Source organism: Labeo rohita, chromosome 16, assembly GCF_022985175.1.
Source record: "Labeo rohita strain BAU-BD-2019 chromosome 16, IGBB_LRoh.1.0, whole genome shotgun sequence".
In the NCBI taxonomy this organism is placed as follows: Eukaryota; Metazoa; Chordata; class Actinopteri; order Cypriniformes; family Cyprinidae; genus Labeo; species Labeo rohita.
Window position 1 is genome coordinate 1,723,539 of NC_066884.1, and position 16,862 is coordinate 1,740,400.

At 30.6% G+C, this 16,862-nt stretch overlaps 1 protein-coding gene across 1 annotated transcript in view; it reads right to left on the minus strand.

The window, feature by feature from the left end:
• The window catches only part of ptdss1a (phosphatidylserine synthase 1a), a 23,636-nt gene extending 10,803 nt beyond the window's left edge, over positions 1–12,833 (minus strand). Inside the window, exons 1-8 of the mRNA XM_051132226.1 lie at positions 12,448–12,833; positions 9,514–9,605; positions 7,961–8,005; positions 7,642–7,766; positions 5,571–5,729; positions 3,187–3,338; positions 2,963–3,104; positions 568–680 (exon numbers count right to left, since the gene is read on the minus strand). Coding sequence (XP_050988183.1) covers positions 568–680; positions 2,963–3,104; positions 3,187–3,338; positions 5,571–5,729; positions 7,642–7,766; positions 7,961–8,005; positions 9,514–9,605; positions 12,448–12,626 — 1,007 coding nt within the window. The 5' untranslated portion in view covers positions 12,627–12,833. The remainder of the gene's footprint in view (positions 1–567; positions 681–2,962; positions 3,105–3,186; positions 3,339–5,570; positions 5,730–7,641; positions 7,767–7,960; positions 8,006–9,513; positions 9,606–12,447) is intronic.
• Between the last annotated feature and the right edge of the window lie 4,029 nt (positions 12,834–16,862).

The following is a 16,862-nucleotide window of genomic DNA, read 5'->3' on the forward strand; positions in this document are numbered from 1 at the left end:
TTTAATTTGACTTTTTGTATGAATTAATGACTCGGGTATGCAGGCATTACATTTTTATTGTATTGTTGTCATATTAATATTATTCTTTTTTCTTATGAATTTTTAATCACATTTTAATCTATTTTAATTTAACATTCTTATGATTTAATTAATGATTCAGGTGTATGGGCATTACAATTTTATTTGACTGCTCTAAATTAAAATTATTCAGGTTACACTTATATTGGATTTTTTACATTAATATTCTAATAATTTTATCCATTTTTATGTTACATTTTTAATTTTACATTATGATTTAACTAAATATTCAGGAGTTTTATTTGACTGGCTTTACATTAATATTATTATTATCTTTATTTTTTACTTGTTAACTTTTTATCCTGGCTTAGAAATATGTGACAACCTAGTTTTAGCAATTTCCAGTGAAAAAACTTAAAATTAAAAGTAAATAAAAAATTAAATTAAAATAAAAAATGTGAAAAAAAAAGTCCCACTCCACATAAACTCAGAAATAAAATGAGCTTAAAATATTTAAAAAATATATTTCGCACTAAATGAAAGTCTTACCGTACGGTAGGAGCAGTGATGACCCCGATGAACAGAATCCGGCACCAGCTGAGGGCATGGCATGCTGGGAACACGAAGATGTGCTTCAGGAAGAACGTGTTCAGCTCCGTCAGCTTCAGAGTCAGAGGAAAATAAATCAATCAATCAATCAACAAACTAACCTCGCATTATCAAATTAGAATTGCACAATAACACCATTCACATTGTGCAACAACATAAAAAAAAATCAAGCAGTTAAAATTCAGAAAATCTCATATAAAAACATCATATTTCACAATATTAAATCCTGTCGTTCTGTTTTTATAACCTGACCTACTTAAAATAAGACAAATGATCTAAAAACGTCCGATTTTCAAAGCCTTTTTTGTGTGAAATCTCATCTTTCGACTGAAAATTCAGTGTTATTGTTTGAGATTGTGCTTTAGAGATTCACAGCACACCTAAAGCAGTATTGAGATTGTCTAGTGATCTGCTGAGAGTGTGTGAAGTGGAAATGGAGGGTCTCCTGCCTCTCCTCCTCCTCCAATTCTCATCTCAAAGAGATTTAATTAGTGTTTAAAGGGCCCTCAGTAGGGAGCGAAGTGCCCGGCCTCCTCTCACACAATAGACAATGAAGAGCGGCCTTTCATCGCCGTGGAAACGGTTTAGAGGGCGGAGCTTCTGTCTGATTGCTCATCCTCTCCCGAGAACTCATGTGACCCACACTACTTAACTAGTTAAGGAACTAGTTATTTTTTATGCTGACAATAAAAACAAAGATAAAAACACTGACTGAAGACGACTGAAATAGTTGAAGTATTTATGCTTTGTAAGTATTTTTCATTGTACGTGCATGTAAACAAATGTAGTTAATCCATGTTAACAAATGGAACCTTGTAAAGTGTTACCAAATACACTTTATTTATATTATATTTATCAATATGAGAAACACTATATAATTTGGAGACTGACTAAAAAAAAAAAAAAAAATAAATAAAAAGACAAAGTGAGAAATACTAATGAATTGTAAGTTAATTTTTAATTTAATTTAATTAAATATATATTTATTAGTATTCCTCAGTAAATAATTTAGAGACACTCCCAAAAAAAAAAAAAAAAAATAAAAAAAATGATGATGACATACAAGTTGAAATATTGATAAACTGGTATTTAGTTAATTTATTAATATTTCTTACTATTTAATTTGGAGATGGACAAAAAATAAATAAATTAAAATAAAACAATGTTACAAATATTTATGAATTGGTATTTAATTAAATGTATTTATCAATATTTCTAACTATATAATTTAGAGAAAGACTTCCCATAAAAAAGTTAAATTATTGATCAACTGGTATTCAGTTCATTTATTAATATTTCTCACTATATAATTTGGAGACAGATAAGATAAAATAAAATAAAATAAAATAAAAGAGACAGACTAAAAATTAATATTTCTCACTATATAATTTGGAGACAGATAAAATAAAATATAATATAATAAAATAAAATAAAATAAAATAAAATATGAAGTGAGAAATATTGATGAATTCATATTTAATTAAATATATTTATCAATATTTCTTACTATACAATTTGGAGACAGACTGATAAAATAAAATAAAATAAAATAAAATAAAATAAAATAAAATAAAAGTAAAATAAAATAAAATAAAATAAAATAAAATAAAACAGAAAAAGTGATTGATGAATTTACATTTAATTAAATATATCAATATTTCAATTTTTCTATATTTCACAATATAATTTAGAGATAGATTCTCCTGGTATTTAGATCATTTATTAATAATTCTCACTATATAAATGCAGTAAAAATAAATAAATAAATAAATAAAAAATTTGGATATAGGGAGAAATATTGATAAATATCTCCCATTTTATTCTTTTAATTTAATTTAATTTTAATTTTAATTTTATAGTCCATCTTCAAATTATATAGTGACAAATATGATATAACTAAATTCCAGTTTATCAATATTTCAACTTGCACTTCATCTTTTTTTATTATTATATTTTGTAGAGTTTTTCTCCAAATTCTATATTTAATTAAATACCAATTCATCAGTATTTGTCACATTTTTATTTTATTTCATTTCATTTTTTTTGGTCTGTCTCCAAATTATATTGCGCAAAATATTAATAAAATAACTAAATAAAAAAGACAAGGTGAAAGACAAAGTGAGAAGATATGTTGGTTTTTAAATAAAAACATTTATAAATATTTATTATATCATTTGTATTAAAATTGCCCTATAAAATCCAATTTATTTTTTTTTTTTTCAAATTCCATATTTTCTATTTTAACGGATCGATTAACCTTAAAAATCAATTTAATTCATAAAACTGTAACAATTTAGTGCTCTAAGGAAGTGTGAATGGGCTGTGAAGGACTGACCTGCCATATGATCATGAACAGATAGACTCCCGTGACTCTCTGTAAGGAAGACTTTGGGTCGAGCCAGCGCACGTACGTCCAACTAGCAGGCGTGAACTGCAGAACGGCACGCTTGATCTTCCCCGTGGTGCTGTGAATGTCTCTGCGCGGCACAAACACACTCGTTCAGCACAGTCAGTCCTTACAAGACTCTCTCAGAAGGCAGTTTTTGAAGTGTTTCTTACTTGATACTGGCCCAGTGATACGTGCGCATCTCCAGGAAGCGGCAGACGGTCATTCCCAGCCAGATCCCTCCTCCGTTACACAGCAGAATATCCAGGATCACCTGATCCCACCAGCACTCCGCAAAATTAGGAAGGAGATGCATGAAGAACAGCTGTACAGAGACATTATTTGTGGATTATTATGTGAACTATATAGTCAAGAGTGGTAATCAAATTAATGAAGCACATCGAGTATCACTATTCAAGTATTACTACACTTTTACTAGAGTAAAACCACAGTTTTCTTAAGGTATTTGTATGTGTATACTTTCTTTTTTGTTTTGTTTTCAACTGTTTAAGAAAAAATAAAAAATAAAATACAAAAAAAGATTGACAAAATCACTTCGAAATCCTGATCTGAATCAAATGATTCACCATGCACACTCCGCAGTCTCAATTTGAATCAAATGACTCGCGATCCACACTCCGAAGTCCCGATCTGAATCAAATGATTCGGAAAGCGCAAAGTTTAAATCAAAATCAAAGGTTTGCGATCCACACTCTGAAGTCTGAAGTCTGATCTGATTAATCATTTGATCATCAAATCATCTGAATCGATCTGAATTGATCAGAACTTTGCGATTTGCAAATCATTTGATTCAGATCGGGACTTCAAATCACATATTGCGAATCATCTGATTTAGATCGGGGCTTCAGAGCGGGTTCACAAATCATTTGACCTTGATAAGGACTTCGTATCATGTATCGCGAATCATTTGATTTGAATCAGTCAATTTGCAAAATGATTCACGAATCCATTCCGATCAAAATCAAATGATTCGCAATACGCACTCTGAATTGAAGTCTCGATCTGAATCAAACGATTCGTGATACAGGATTTGAAGTCCAGACCCAAGTCAAACGATTCGCGAACCCACTCGGAAGTTCCGATCTAAATCAAATGATTCACGATTTGAGGTCCCGTTCTGAATCAAATTATTTGCAAACCTGCTCTAAAGTCCCAATCTAAATCAAATGATTCGAGATACGCAATTTGAAGTTCCGATTTGAATCAAATGACTTGTGACACGCAACGTTCTGATCTGAAACAAATGATTCGTGATACATGAATTCAAGTCCTGATCCAAGTCAAACGACTCGCAAACCCCCTCTGAAGTCCCAATCTTAAAAAAATGATTCGCGATACGCAATTTGAAGTCCCGATCTGAATCAAATGATTCGTGACACGATTTGAAGTGCTGAACTGAATCAAATGATTCATGATACAGGATTTGAAGTCCAGATCCAAGTCAAACGATTCGTGAACCCACTCTGAAGTTCCGATTTAAATCAAATGATTCATGATTTAAAGTCCCGATCTGAATCAAATGACTTGTGATACACAATGTTCTGATCTGAAACAAATGATTCGTGATACATGAATTCAAGTCCTGATCCAAGTCAAACGACTCGCAAACCCCCTCTGAAGTCCCAATCTTAAAAGAATGATTTGCAAACCCCCTCTGAAGTCCCAATCTTAAAAAAATGATTTAAATCAAATGATTCAATTTGAAGTCCCGATCTGAATCAAATGATTTGACACGATTTGAAGTGCTGAACTGAATCAAATGATTCATGATACAGGATTTGAAGTCCAGATCCAAGTCAAACGATTCGTGAACCCACTCTGAAGTTCCGATTTAAATCAAATGATTCATGATTTAAAGTCCCGATCTGAATCAAATGACTTGTGATACACAATGTTCTGATCTGAAACAAATGATTCGTGATAGATGACTTCAAGTCCTGATCCAAGTCAAATGATTCACGAACCCCCTCCGAAGTCCTAACCTTAAAAGAAAATGATTCGCGATACGCAATTTGAAGCCCTGATCTGAATCAAATTATTCACAAACCTGCTCTGAAGTCCCAATCTAAATCAAATGATTCACGATACGCGATTTGAAGTCCCTATCTGAATCAAATGACTTGTGATACGCAAATCTGAAAATGAAAATTAATTTGATCTGGTTTTCGCTAGTGAATCGCATGAACAGAATGATCAAAGTCGTGAGTTTTTTTTTGCGTCTTCAGCTATATTTACATGACATTGTCATTACTACTACTGGTTTAGCTCACTAGTTTTCTAACATTTACTGAAATAAATGAAAAAAGTATGATGTTATTTTAATTGTGTGAATTTTGCATAAAAAGATCTGTTCAAGCAATATTGGTATAATTCAGAAATATTGCTATATTCAAGGGTTTTTCCAGGCTTTAAATTGAAAAAGTCAAATTGAAGAACTTCAAGCATCTTCACTGTAAAAGGTGTCAAACAGGATCGCTCTCAGATTTGTGCTGTAAGGGAAGTGACGGATCAGGGCGAAGTGTGACAGGTGTTTTACCTCGGTGAGCTCCCAGGTGATGCTGATGGTCCAACATAAGCCGTAGCTGCGGATCAGCAGAGCTTTCATTCCCCAACCCCAGAAATGACTGAAGGCGAAGATGTCGAAGTGACTCAGGATTCGCTCCCACGTGATCACATGACAGTTCACAGCGTACTCCTGTCAATCATCACATCAGCAACACATTTAATATGTACCTAAAGTTGCTGTTGTGAGCATAACAGTGTTAAACTGGTTAAGATTTGTCACTGAAATATTATAGATTTCATTAACAGGATTTTTATGTTCTCTGTTCTTAATTTTATTTAAAGTTTCAATAATTTTGCTGTGTGTTTTAATATGTCTGTGCAGTTTTTAGTCATTTTTATTTCAGTTTTAATTTGAGTTATTTTAGTACATCAAGTTCAACTAAAGGAAAATGACAAATGTTTCCTTGGTCACTAGTTAAAACAATTATCTTATTTATATTATGGTTTCTGTCTAAATTTAATTTGAGTTCATTTAATAAAAAAACGTGTTTAACCAGTTAAATTATTAAAACTTTAACAATTTAATATTTTATTACATTTTTAACAATAATTGGGCCCAATGAGTTTTTCTTTGTTTTTTTGTTTTGTTATTGAGAAATGGACTTGTTTGCCTTAATTGATCAAAAAGCATGTCTATTAATTTAAATGAATAAAAATTTAACAAAAAAAACAATTTTTTTTTAGAAATGCATTGTCTGTTCATTTATTTAATTACTACAAAAATAAATAAATGTATTTCAAAATCAATTTAATGTAATTTAAAAATGTAAATGCTTTTTCTGGACTTGTTTGCTTTAATTGCAATGATTAAAAAACATGTCTATTAATTTAAATTCATAATAATTTAACAAAAAAAAAAAAAAAAAAAAACAATAACTGGGAATTTGTTTTTTTAAGAAATGTTCATTATTTTTTGTTTATCTTTATTTATTCTGTTCATTTTTTATTTAATTCATTTAATTAATTCAAATTAAATAAATTAATATATTTTAAATAAAATAAATTTTGTGATTATTTATTTTCGGATTTAGTTATTTGAGTTCATCAAGTTAAACTAAATGAAAATGAGAAATGTTTCTTTGATAATTACTAATAATTTTTTTCTGGTTTCTGCCTAAATTAAATTGTAATATTCAGGTGATTTAATATTCAGGATAGTTAAAACTTTAACCATTTACTATTTTATTAAATTTTCAACAATAATAGGGCCCAAATAAATTTTTCTTTGTTCTTTTTTTTTTTTTTTTTTTTTTTTTTTTATTTACTTTAAAATTACATTTACTCTGCATCTTAAATTATTTTTCTAAAATTAAAAAAAAAAAAAAATAATAATAATTTTTCTAAAAAAAATAAATAAATAAAATAAAACAAAAAAAAAAAATACAATAATTGGGAACTTACTTTTTATATATGTGTTCTCTATTCATTTTTATTTAATTAACTTTTTTTTTAAATAAATAAAATAAATAAATGTATTTATTGTATTTATTATGTATTGATTTTTTTATTTATTTATTTTTTTTTTTAAATGTGCCTATACTTTTTTTTCCCTTTCAGTTTTAGTTATTTTAGTACATCAAGTTGAACTAAATCAAACTGAGAAATGTTGCTTTGGTAATCAATTTTTATTTTTATATTTTCTGTTTATCATCTACATTTTAGCTAAAAGTTTTTGTAATTTTGTTGTGTTTTTGTCATTTTTATTAGTTGTTGTTGTTGTTTTTTTATATGTCTATATAGTATTTAGTTTTAGTTATTTTAGTACATCAGGTCAAACTACATAAGAAATGTTTTAAATTTAAAAAAAAAAAAAGTTACATTTTTTTCAACATCTTATTTTATTTCAGCCATGTTCATTTCATTTCAAATGACAAAAATATTTATTTGTTTATTGATTTTTAATGCCAGTCAACAATAATATCCCCAATTTGTGACCTCTAGCAGAAGAGGGTTTTTTTTTTATAACATAATTAAATCATTTTAATTCGTGAGCTATTCCTTTAACAACAGAAGTGGGTCAGATCTCGCTGACCGTCACTGACCATGATGTCGGCTTCCCGTTTGGCGTAGCGCAGATTGGGATCCAGCCAGTACATGAGAGACTTGACCTGCTCCCAGTTCAGGAAGATGATAAAAACCAGGAAGAGGAAGTACAGCACACTCAATCCTGCACAAAAACACACACACACACACACACACACACACACACACACTTTAAAAAGGAGAAACACATCAACCCACTGACCTAACCACTTAGATATGACCTCAGCTCTGCCCTTTCATCATTTATTCATGTTTAAAAAACATTGTGCAGTGCATGTTCATTATTAAGCTTCAAAAACAAGCATCTGATCCACTCACCGAACACTATACGCCATATTGCCGGATGTGGTCTTGTAAACGGACCTGAAACGAGACAGAGAGGTTTTGATCTCATAGACAATTAAAACATCTTAATGAATATTTTTATCATCTCATATGACCTAATGTAATGATTCAGAGTTGCGAAAAGCTCCATTACACCCATCACTACATGCTTTTTAAAACTGCTACAAGCGAATTATATGATTCCAATCAAATGATTCATGATACACAATCTGAAGTCTTGATCCGAATCAAATGATTCACGACACACAATTTGAAGTCCTTATCCGAATCAAATGATTCACGATACATAATTTGAAGTCCTGATCCGAATCAAATGATTCACGACACACAATTTGAAGTCCTTATCCGAATCAAATGATTCACGATACACAATTTGAAGTCCTGATCCGAATCAAATGATTCACGACACACAATTTGAAGTCCTTATCCGAATCAAATGATTCATGATACATAATTTGAAGTCCTGATCCGAATCACATGATTCACGACACACAATTTGAAGTCCTTATCCGAATCAAATGATTCACGATACACAATTTGAAGTCCTGATCCGAATCAAATGATTCACGATACGTGATCCGATTGCAGCACTTTGATTGAGTGAATCATTTTGCAACGCAATGATTTAACTGATTCAGAGTTTTGAAAAGCTCCATTTCACCCATCACTGTGTGTGTTTTAAATTTGTTACAACTGAATTAAATGATTCAAATCAAAAGATTCATGATACGCGATTCAAGGTCACGATATAAAGCAAAAGATTTGCAAACCAGCTCTGAAGCTCTGCAATCAAATAATCCGCAAATCATTTGTCTGAGATTGGAACTTCCCGTATTGTGAATCATTAGGTTTAGATCGGGACTTCGAATCGTGTCTTGTGAATCATTTGATTTAAATCATTCAATTTGCGAAATGATTCACAAACCTGTTTCGATCTAAATCAAATAATCAAATGATTCGCGATCTGATTGCAGCACTTCGAACGAGTGAATCATTTTGTGACACAATGGTTTAACTGATTCAGAGTTTCGAAAAGCTCCATTACACCCATCACTACAAAATTCGAAAATGAATGGTTGCTAGTGAATTGCTTAAAATGAATGATCGAGTCACATGTTTGAATCAATCGGAGCGGTTCCAGTGTAAACGACTCACTCAATTGATTCAGTTTGTCTGTTCCTCCGCTTTTTGTGTCTTCAGCCATATTTACACAACACTGTCATTACTACTGTTAGCTTAGCTCCATTGCTTTCTGAAATTAATTGAAACAAGTGAAAAGGGTATGATGTTATTTTGAATTGTGTGAATTTTGCGTGAAAAGATCTGTGCTTATTGACAAAATTAAACACGTATTTCTTAGATGCATTGCATAATTCAAGCACTTTTCAAGTACCTCTTCAGGAATATTGGTATTTTTCCAGGCCTTACATTTCAAAATGTCAAATTCGAGTACTTCACTTTAAGCTCCTTGTACGAACCTTGGTGTGAGCTTGATCATAAAACACAGACGACTTCAAGACTCTTACCGTTTGGGAAGGCCAGAACGCTGATGACCAAGAAAAAGGAGATGACCAGGATGAGACCCACCCACACGTTATTGTCAGGGTTTCCATCATCTCTGCAACGGAAACATGCGGTCACACACTGAAATACCCCGCACCCAGCCATCTTCCTGTTTCTACCACACTTTCAAAATCCACTACACGTACATAGGCTCTTGACATTTTTGAAAGCATAAATAGTTTATTTTCTCATGACAATGATGTTGAATGAGTCTGGAACTGACAGTGTGGGAACTACAACTTCTATTTTCACCCAAGCAAACACATCATCGGCTGATGACAATAATCAGAAAATAGACAAAACAAACTCAAACAAAAATTAATGTTGCAATGAGATAAAAACCGCAACATATTGTGAGATTATTGAAATAGAAAGGGGGCGGGGCTTGGTTGCTTAGGCACTGTTCATTGGATGTTGAAGATGTGGGCGTGGCTCAAAAAGGAGAAAAATGTAAATATACAGTATTTCTAAAAAAAAACAAAACCATTCATTTAAAAAAAAAAAATTCACTGTTACTCATGATGCGAAGCAGAGTAAAACCACCTTAGCTGTTATAAATTCACTGTAAACCATGGCTTCATGGGGGTTATTGCTTTTATAACATGGTTATTCCATATAAGTAGTAAGGTTTCACAAAATAAAACGGAGCAAATAAAGTGTAATGAATGATTATTCCGCCAAACAATGTAGCTCCTCTGAAACAGTTGTGGCTGCAACAAAGTGGTTGCCGAGCAACACAGATGTAAACAAAGGTGTATGTTTGTAAAGTAATTTACAACAACTTAGAACGCGGCTCAACCAATCAGAATCAAGGACTGGAACTATTAGTTTTCTAAAAAATTGAATGTGAATTTCATAAAGCCACAGATTTTGACTGTGCACAGAATTGTTTATAATAATAACCAGTAACGTGCATTAAAAAAAAAAAAAGAAAAATAGGAAAAAGAACAAAAAAAAAAGATCAAAATAGAAGAAAATCAAAAAAGAAAAACAGTAAAAAGCAGAAAAATACAAACCAATAAAAAACTAAAAGAAATAGGTGAACATAAAAAGAAAAAATAAACTGATAAAAAACAGAAGAAAATAAAAATTAAAAACAAAAAAACAGAAAAATAAAAATAGAAAAAAGAAAAATGAAATAAACCAACAAAAATAGAAAAAAAATGAGTTTAAAGATTTGTTTAAAGACCATAAACATGCATTAAGAAAAAAAAGGAAAATGGGAAAAAGAACAAAAACAAGAGATAAAATTAGAAGAAAATAAAAACAGTAAAAAGCAGAAAAATAAAAACCAATAAAAAAAACTGAAAATGAAAACCAATAACAAATAGGTGAAAATAAAAAAAAAGTAAAAATAGAAACAAATAAACTAATAAAAAAATAGAAGAAAAGAAAAATAGAAAATAAAACAAAAAAAATACAATAATAAAAACAGATAAAAACAGAAAAAAGGACAGAAGAAAATAAAGAAAGGAAAAAAGGAGAATAGGAAAAAGAACAAAAAAGATAAAAATAGAAGAAAATACAAAATAAAAACAGTAAAAAGTAGAAAAATAACCAGATAAAAAAAAGAAAATAAAAACAAAAAAATAGAATAATAAAAACCAACAAAAATAGAAAAACAAAAAATGTTTTTAAAAAAAAAGAAAAGAAAATTTGTTTAAAGATGACAAAGTCAGTCTGATAAAGCCACAGATTTTGTTTTTGCACAGAATTGTTTATTATAAGACCAGTAACATGCATTAAGAAAAAAAAAGGAAAATAGGAAAAAGAACAAAAACAAGAGATAAAAATAGAAGAAAATAAAAACAGTAAAAAGTAGAAAAAAAAACAATTAAAAAAAAACTAAAACAAAAACCAATAACAAATAGGTGAAAGTAAAAATAGAAAAAACTAATAAAAAAATAGAAGAAAAATAGAAAATAAAACAAAAAAAAAACAAAAATAAAAACAGATAAAAATAGAAAAAAGAAAATGAAAAACCAACAAAAATAGAAAAAAGGAAAGAAGAAAATAAGAAAGAAAGGAAAAAGGAGAATAGGAAAAAGAACAATAAAGATAAAAATAGAAGAAAATAAAAACAGTAAAAAGTAGAAAAATAAAAACCGACAAAAAAACTGAAAACAAAAAACAATAACAAATAGGTGAAAATAAAAAGAAACTAAAAATAGAAAAAAATAAACTAATAAAAAAAATAGAAGAAAAATAGAAAAATAAAAACAGAAAAATTAAAGCAACAAAAACAGAAAAAAAATTAAAAGAAAAGAAAAAGAAAACAATAGAAAATAAAAATATTTTTTAACTTCATGCCGACTTTAATTTTTCATATTTAAGATAATATATTAAAATAACACAGTAAGTCAGCAATTTGCAATATCAAGCAGCAAAACAAGCTGTTTTGTACTGCTAAAAATAGCTGGATGCAGATGGCCTCATCCAGAAGCCACGCCCATAAAATGTACAAATGGCCACGCCCACTATTGGGGGAAGTAAAAGATGGATATGATTATAAATAACCCATAGCCTTTTGTTTACCACACAGACATGAGACATGATTTACTGCTTGCTTGTTTACTTTCACAAACCAGCAGCGTCATTGTCTTTCTATCCACTAAATTTGTCCCGAGTACGCGGTGACGTCATCACTATCGGTGTTTGTTTTACCGGAAGTGAAAGACAGTGCATTTTAAATCCGCTGGAAGATCGTCGATGTCGACTTTATGAATGTACGTGCGCCATAGGTGACCCCAGAACATCAAACACGCAGTAAAAGCCACAGAATTCAGATTTAGATCGCATGACTACCATATGAAACGCAGCCGCGTGGTCACGTGTTACTATAGTGACATGCTGTAATTGCAGCTCTTTGTGTGACATTGGCGTTGTGCGTCACTCACCGCGTAAAGGCGAAGTACATGAGGCTGAGCACTGTGCATGTGAGCAGGGTGATGGTGTGTGGCTTGTAGAAGAACTCGATGGTGATGTCCTCCACCTGCTGCTCGTTGATCATGCGGAAATGCATCCTGTAGTTCACATCATCTTTGCTTAGAGTTCTGGAGCCGAACGCGGACGCCATGCTCGGCGTCTTTCCTCTCTGCCCTGGCTTCACCTTTGATTTACCGTGATGTTAGCGGCGCGCTCTCCCTCTCTGGCATCTGCTGCACGAGCGCAACCCGGATGACGGCCATGCGTGTGTGCAGTCTCAAATGCACGCGTGCACAACACAAACAGCTGCTCGGGGAGAGGGATGCATGCATACACGGAGCGGAAAGATGGCACACACTTTGGGGGAAAACAGAAAATTCGTGCATTTTCATTGGTTTGCATGCAGCGCGTCGCGAGCAGCCAGTATGGCAAGCCGGAAGGGTCAAAACGTGCAGCGGCGCTCGAGTTTCTCATGCGCTGAAGGTCACACTGTTGTGTTGGGTGTCATTTACACACCAGCAGGGTGACGTGGCATTGCCTTTTTCCCAAGCCCCAAAAAGTAGACAAAAGTGCATTTAAAAAAATAAATAAAATAATAAAAATAAAAGGTTTGCACCTAAAAACTGTGTTTTAAATTATATATATTGTGAGTCCATTTGTGGCCTTGGAACAGAAAACCAGTCATGGTTTCATTTTTTTTTTTAAATTGAATGCATCATCTGAAAGCTGAACAAATAAGCTTTCCATTAATATAGGATATATAATATATAATATTTTAAAATCTGGAATTTGAGGGTGCCTAAAAAAAAAAAAAAATACTGAGAAAATCACCTTTAAAGTGGTCCAAATTAAGTTCTTAGCAATGCATATTACTAATCAAAAATTAAGTTTTGATATATTTACAGTAGAAAATTCACTAAATATCTTCATGGAACATGATCTTTACTTAATATCCTAATGATTTTTGGCATAAAATGATTTTGACTTATAGGGTACATAAAACGTATAGGTTTAATAAAAATAAAAGGTTTGCACGTAAAAACTGTTTAAAAAAAAAAAAAAAATATATATATATATATATATATATATATATAGTGAGTCCATTTGTGTCCTTGGACCATGGGGTCATTTTTTTAAAATTGAGATTTATACATCATCTGAAAGCTGAACAAATATTCCATAAATATAGGACAATATTTGAAAATCTGGAATCTGAGGGTGCCAAAAAAAAAATTACCTTTAAAGTTGTCCAAATGAATTTCTTAGCAATGCATATTACTAATCAAAAATTAAGTTTTGATATATTTACAGTAGAAAATTCACAAAGTATCTTCATGGAACATGATCTTTACTTAATATCCTAATGATTTTTGGCATAAAATGATTTTGACTTATAGGGTACAACGGGGCTAAAGGCACACCTTAAGAAAAAATAACGTATCATTGCAGAAAAAAAAAAAAATGTTTGTATTGAACCTTAATGGAGCAACAGATTTTGTGTAAAAAATAAATCATGCAAGTCGTTTATGTTGTTTCAAAATCTTAAGGTAAGCATAGGGCAAAAGGCACACAATTATGTCTACATTAATACTTGTTCAAAACAATGATTTTTGATAAATCATTTTTGCTTATTTTGATAAAATAATAAAAATAAAAGGTTTGCACGTAAAAACTGTTTTAAATAAATATATATATATATATATATATATATATTGTGAGTCCATTTGTGTCCTTGGACCATGGGGTCATTTTTTTAAAACTGAGATTTATACATCATCTGAAAGCTGAACAAATATTCCATAAATATAGGACAATATTTGAAAATCTGGAATCTGAGGGTGCCCAAAAAAAAAAAAAAAAAAATCTAAATATTGAGAAAATCACCTTTAAAGTTGTCCAAATGAATTTCTTAGCAATGCATATTACTAATCAAAAATTAAGTTTTGATATATTTACAGTAGAAAATTCACTAAATATCTTCATGGAACATGATCTTTACTGAATATCCTAATGATTTTTGGCATAAAATGATTTTGACTTATAGGGTACAACGGGGCTAAAGGCACACCTTAAGAAAAAATAACGTATCATTGCAGAAAAAAAAAAAATGTTTGTATTGAACCTTAATGGAGCAACAGATTTTGTGTAAAAAATAAATCATACAAGTCGTTTGTTGTTTCAAAATCTTAAGGTAAGCATAGGGCAAAAGGCACACAGAATTGATACTTTAGCTAAAATAATGTTTTGTTTTGTTTTTTTATTATGTCTACGTTAATACTTGTTCAAAACATTTTTGATAAATCACTTTTGCTTATTTTGATAAATAAAATAATTATTTTTTGTTCACTAAATGTACTGTCATTAAAATATGTTAATATAAACAAATATTTTAAAATACAGAAACAAAATCATTTTAAAAAGTAAAGATTCTGAAAGTATTGAAGGAGATCCCATAACAACAAATGATATTTTATTAAATTATATTAGGGCTGATCACAATAATTTTTTTTCATATCAGTCGATATCGATAATTATTACAATAAATGTCAAATTTTTATTTCTTTCATGTTTAAAGGCAGATTTTTGCTACAGTGTGAAAGTTGTTAAAACCAGACGGGTAAAAGTGGCTTTAAAATATTCCTTATGGTCGTAACATGACAACCACTTCATGTTTTTTGAATTCTTCACACTTTTTTCAGTGATTTTTCCTTAACAAAATCAATATCTTAATTTAAAAAAATTAGTAATTTAATGCGTAATATTGTTTCAAATCAAAAAACAGGTTTGTGTTACCTGATAAATAATTAATAATAACCTTTTTTTGTCTCTTAGAAATACACATTTGATAGTAGCTTGAGTTTGGATGCAGATGTAGATTTATGTTCATTAACAAACTCAGTCAAATCTGTAAAAATTGTAGCAACCTCATTTTTATATGGTGAAATTTAATTATTCTGATAGTTTGAGTTTTTTTTTTTTTTTTTAATTAACCATTGCTATCGTTTATAGAGGAAAATATTATCAAAGGCGCCTTTTACCCTGGGGTGGCTTTAGCCCCGTTTTACCCTACAATGTATTGTTGGCTATTGCTATAAATATACCTGTGCTACTTATGACTGGTTTTGTGGTCCAGGGTCACATATACAGAGGCCCCAAAAAGTAGACAAAAGTGCACTTAATTTTTAAAAAAAGTTTGCATATAAAACAGCACTTTTTTGGACTCCAGTCCTTTTGTTTTATTTTGCATGGAAAGATTTGAGGCAGTATCTCTAATTTTCAAAACAACTATATTTTTCTCAAATGCTTTGTTTGTAAGTGTGTGTTGTTTTATTGGTATCTAATACAATGACATTCACGCATTAAGCGTGACTGAAATATCCAAATACATTTGAGGTCATCACAGCTGTTTATTTTTAATCGTGGTGAGAGTGAACTATATTTGATGTGTCGCATGCAATTCTTCAAACCACTAGACATCTGAAAGATGTTATACGCCAACAGTGTACAAAGGTCTTTACGTTACACATCCTTACCATGAAAATAATTCAAATACACCCAATATTATTAACCACTTGATTATTTTTTGTTTTCTACACTCCTATGGAAAAAAAGGTACAAAAGCTGTCATTAGGACAGTACCTTTGTAACTTTTTTTAACCTTAAGAGGAAGCATTTGTGCATTTGTGTGCAAATTATTGCGTGCTTTTAGAATCTGTTGTGGTTGGTTTTTGTATTTTAACACCTTTTGAATGTGACACATCTTCATGGTCAGCAGCCACTGTGGTTTTTACTAAAGAACTAACAAACACAAGTCACATCAGCAAACGTATTTCACAGGAAGATGTTATATAGAAACCCTGCTTTCTTGTACTGTCAGGATGATGATGTGTAACTATTGCAAAACAACAAAAATCATACATTGTTTTTGCATATTAAACTACATGGTCAATATCCAATCTGATGAATTATAACTAATATATAACATTTTTTTTTAATTAAATAAGAGGGATCATACAAAATGCATGTTATTGTTTACTTAGTACTGACCTGAATAAGATCTTTAAAGATGTTTACATATAGTCCACAAGAGAAAATACTAGTTGAATTTATAAAAATGACCAGGTGCAAAAGTTTACATACGGTTGATTCTTAATACTATGTTGTTACCTGAATGATCCAGGTAAGTGATAGTTGTTCATGAGTCACTTGTTTGTCCTGAACAGTTAAACAGCCCGCTGTTCTTCAGAAAAATCCAACAGGTTCCACAAATTATTTGGTTTTCCAGCATTTTTGTGCATTTGAAACCTTTCCAACAGTGACTGTATGATTTTGAGATCCATCTTTTCACACTGAAGGACTCATATGCAACTGTTACAGAAGGTTCAAA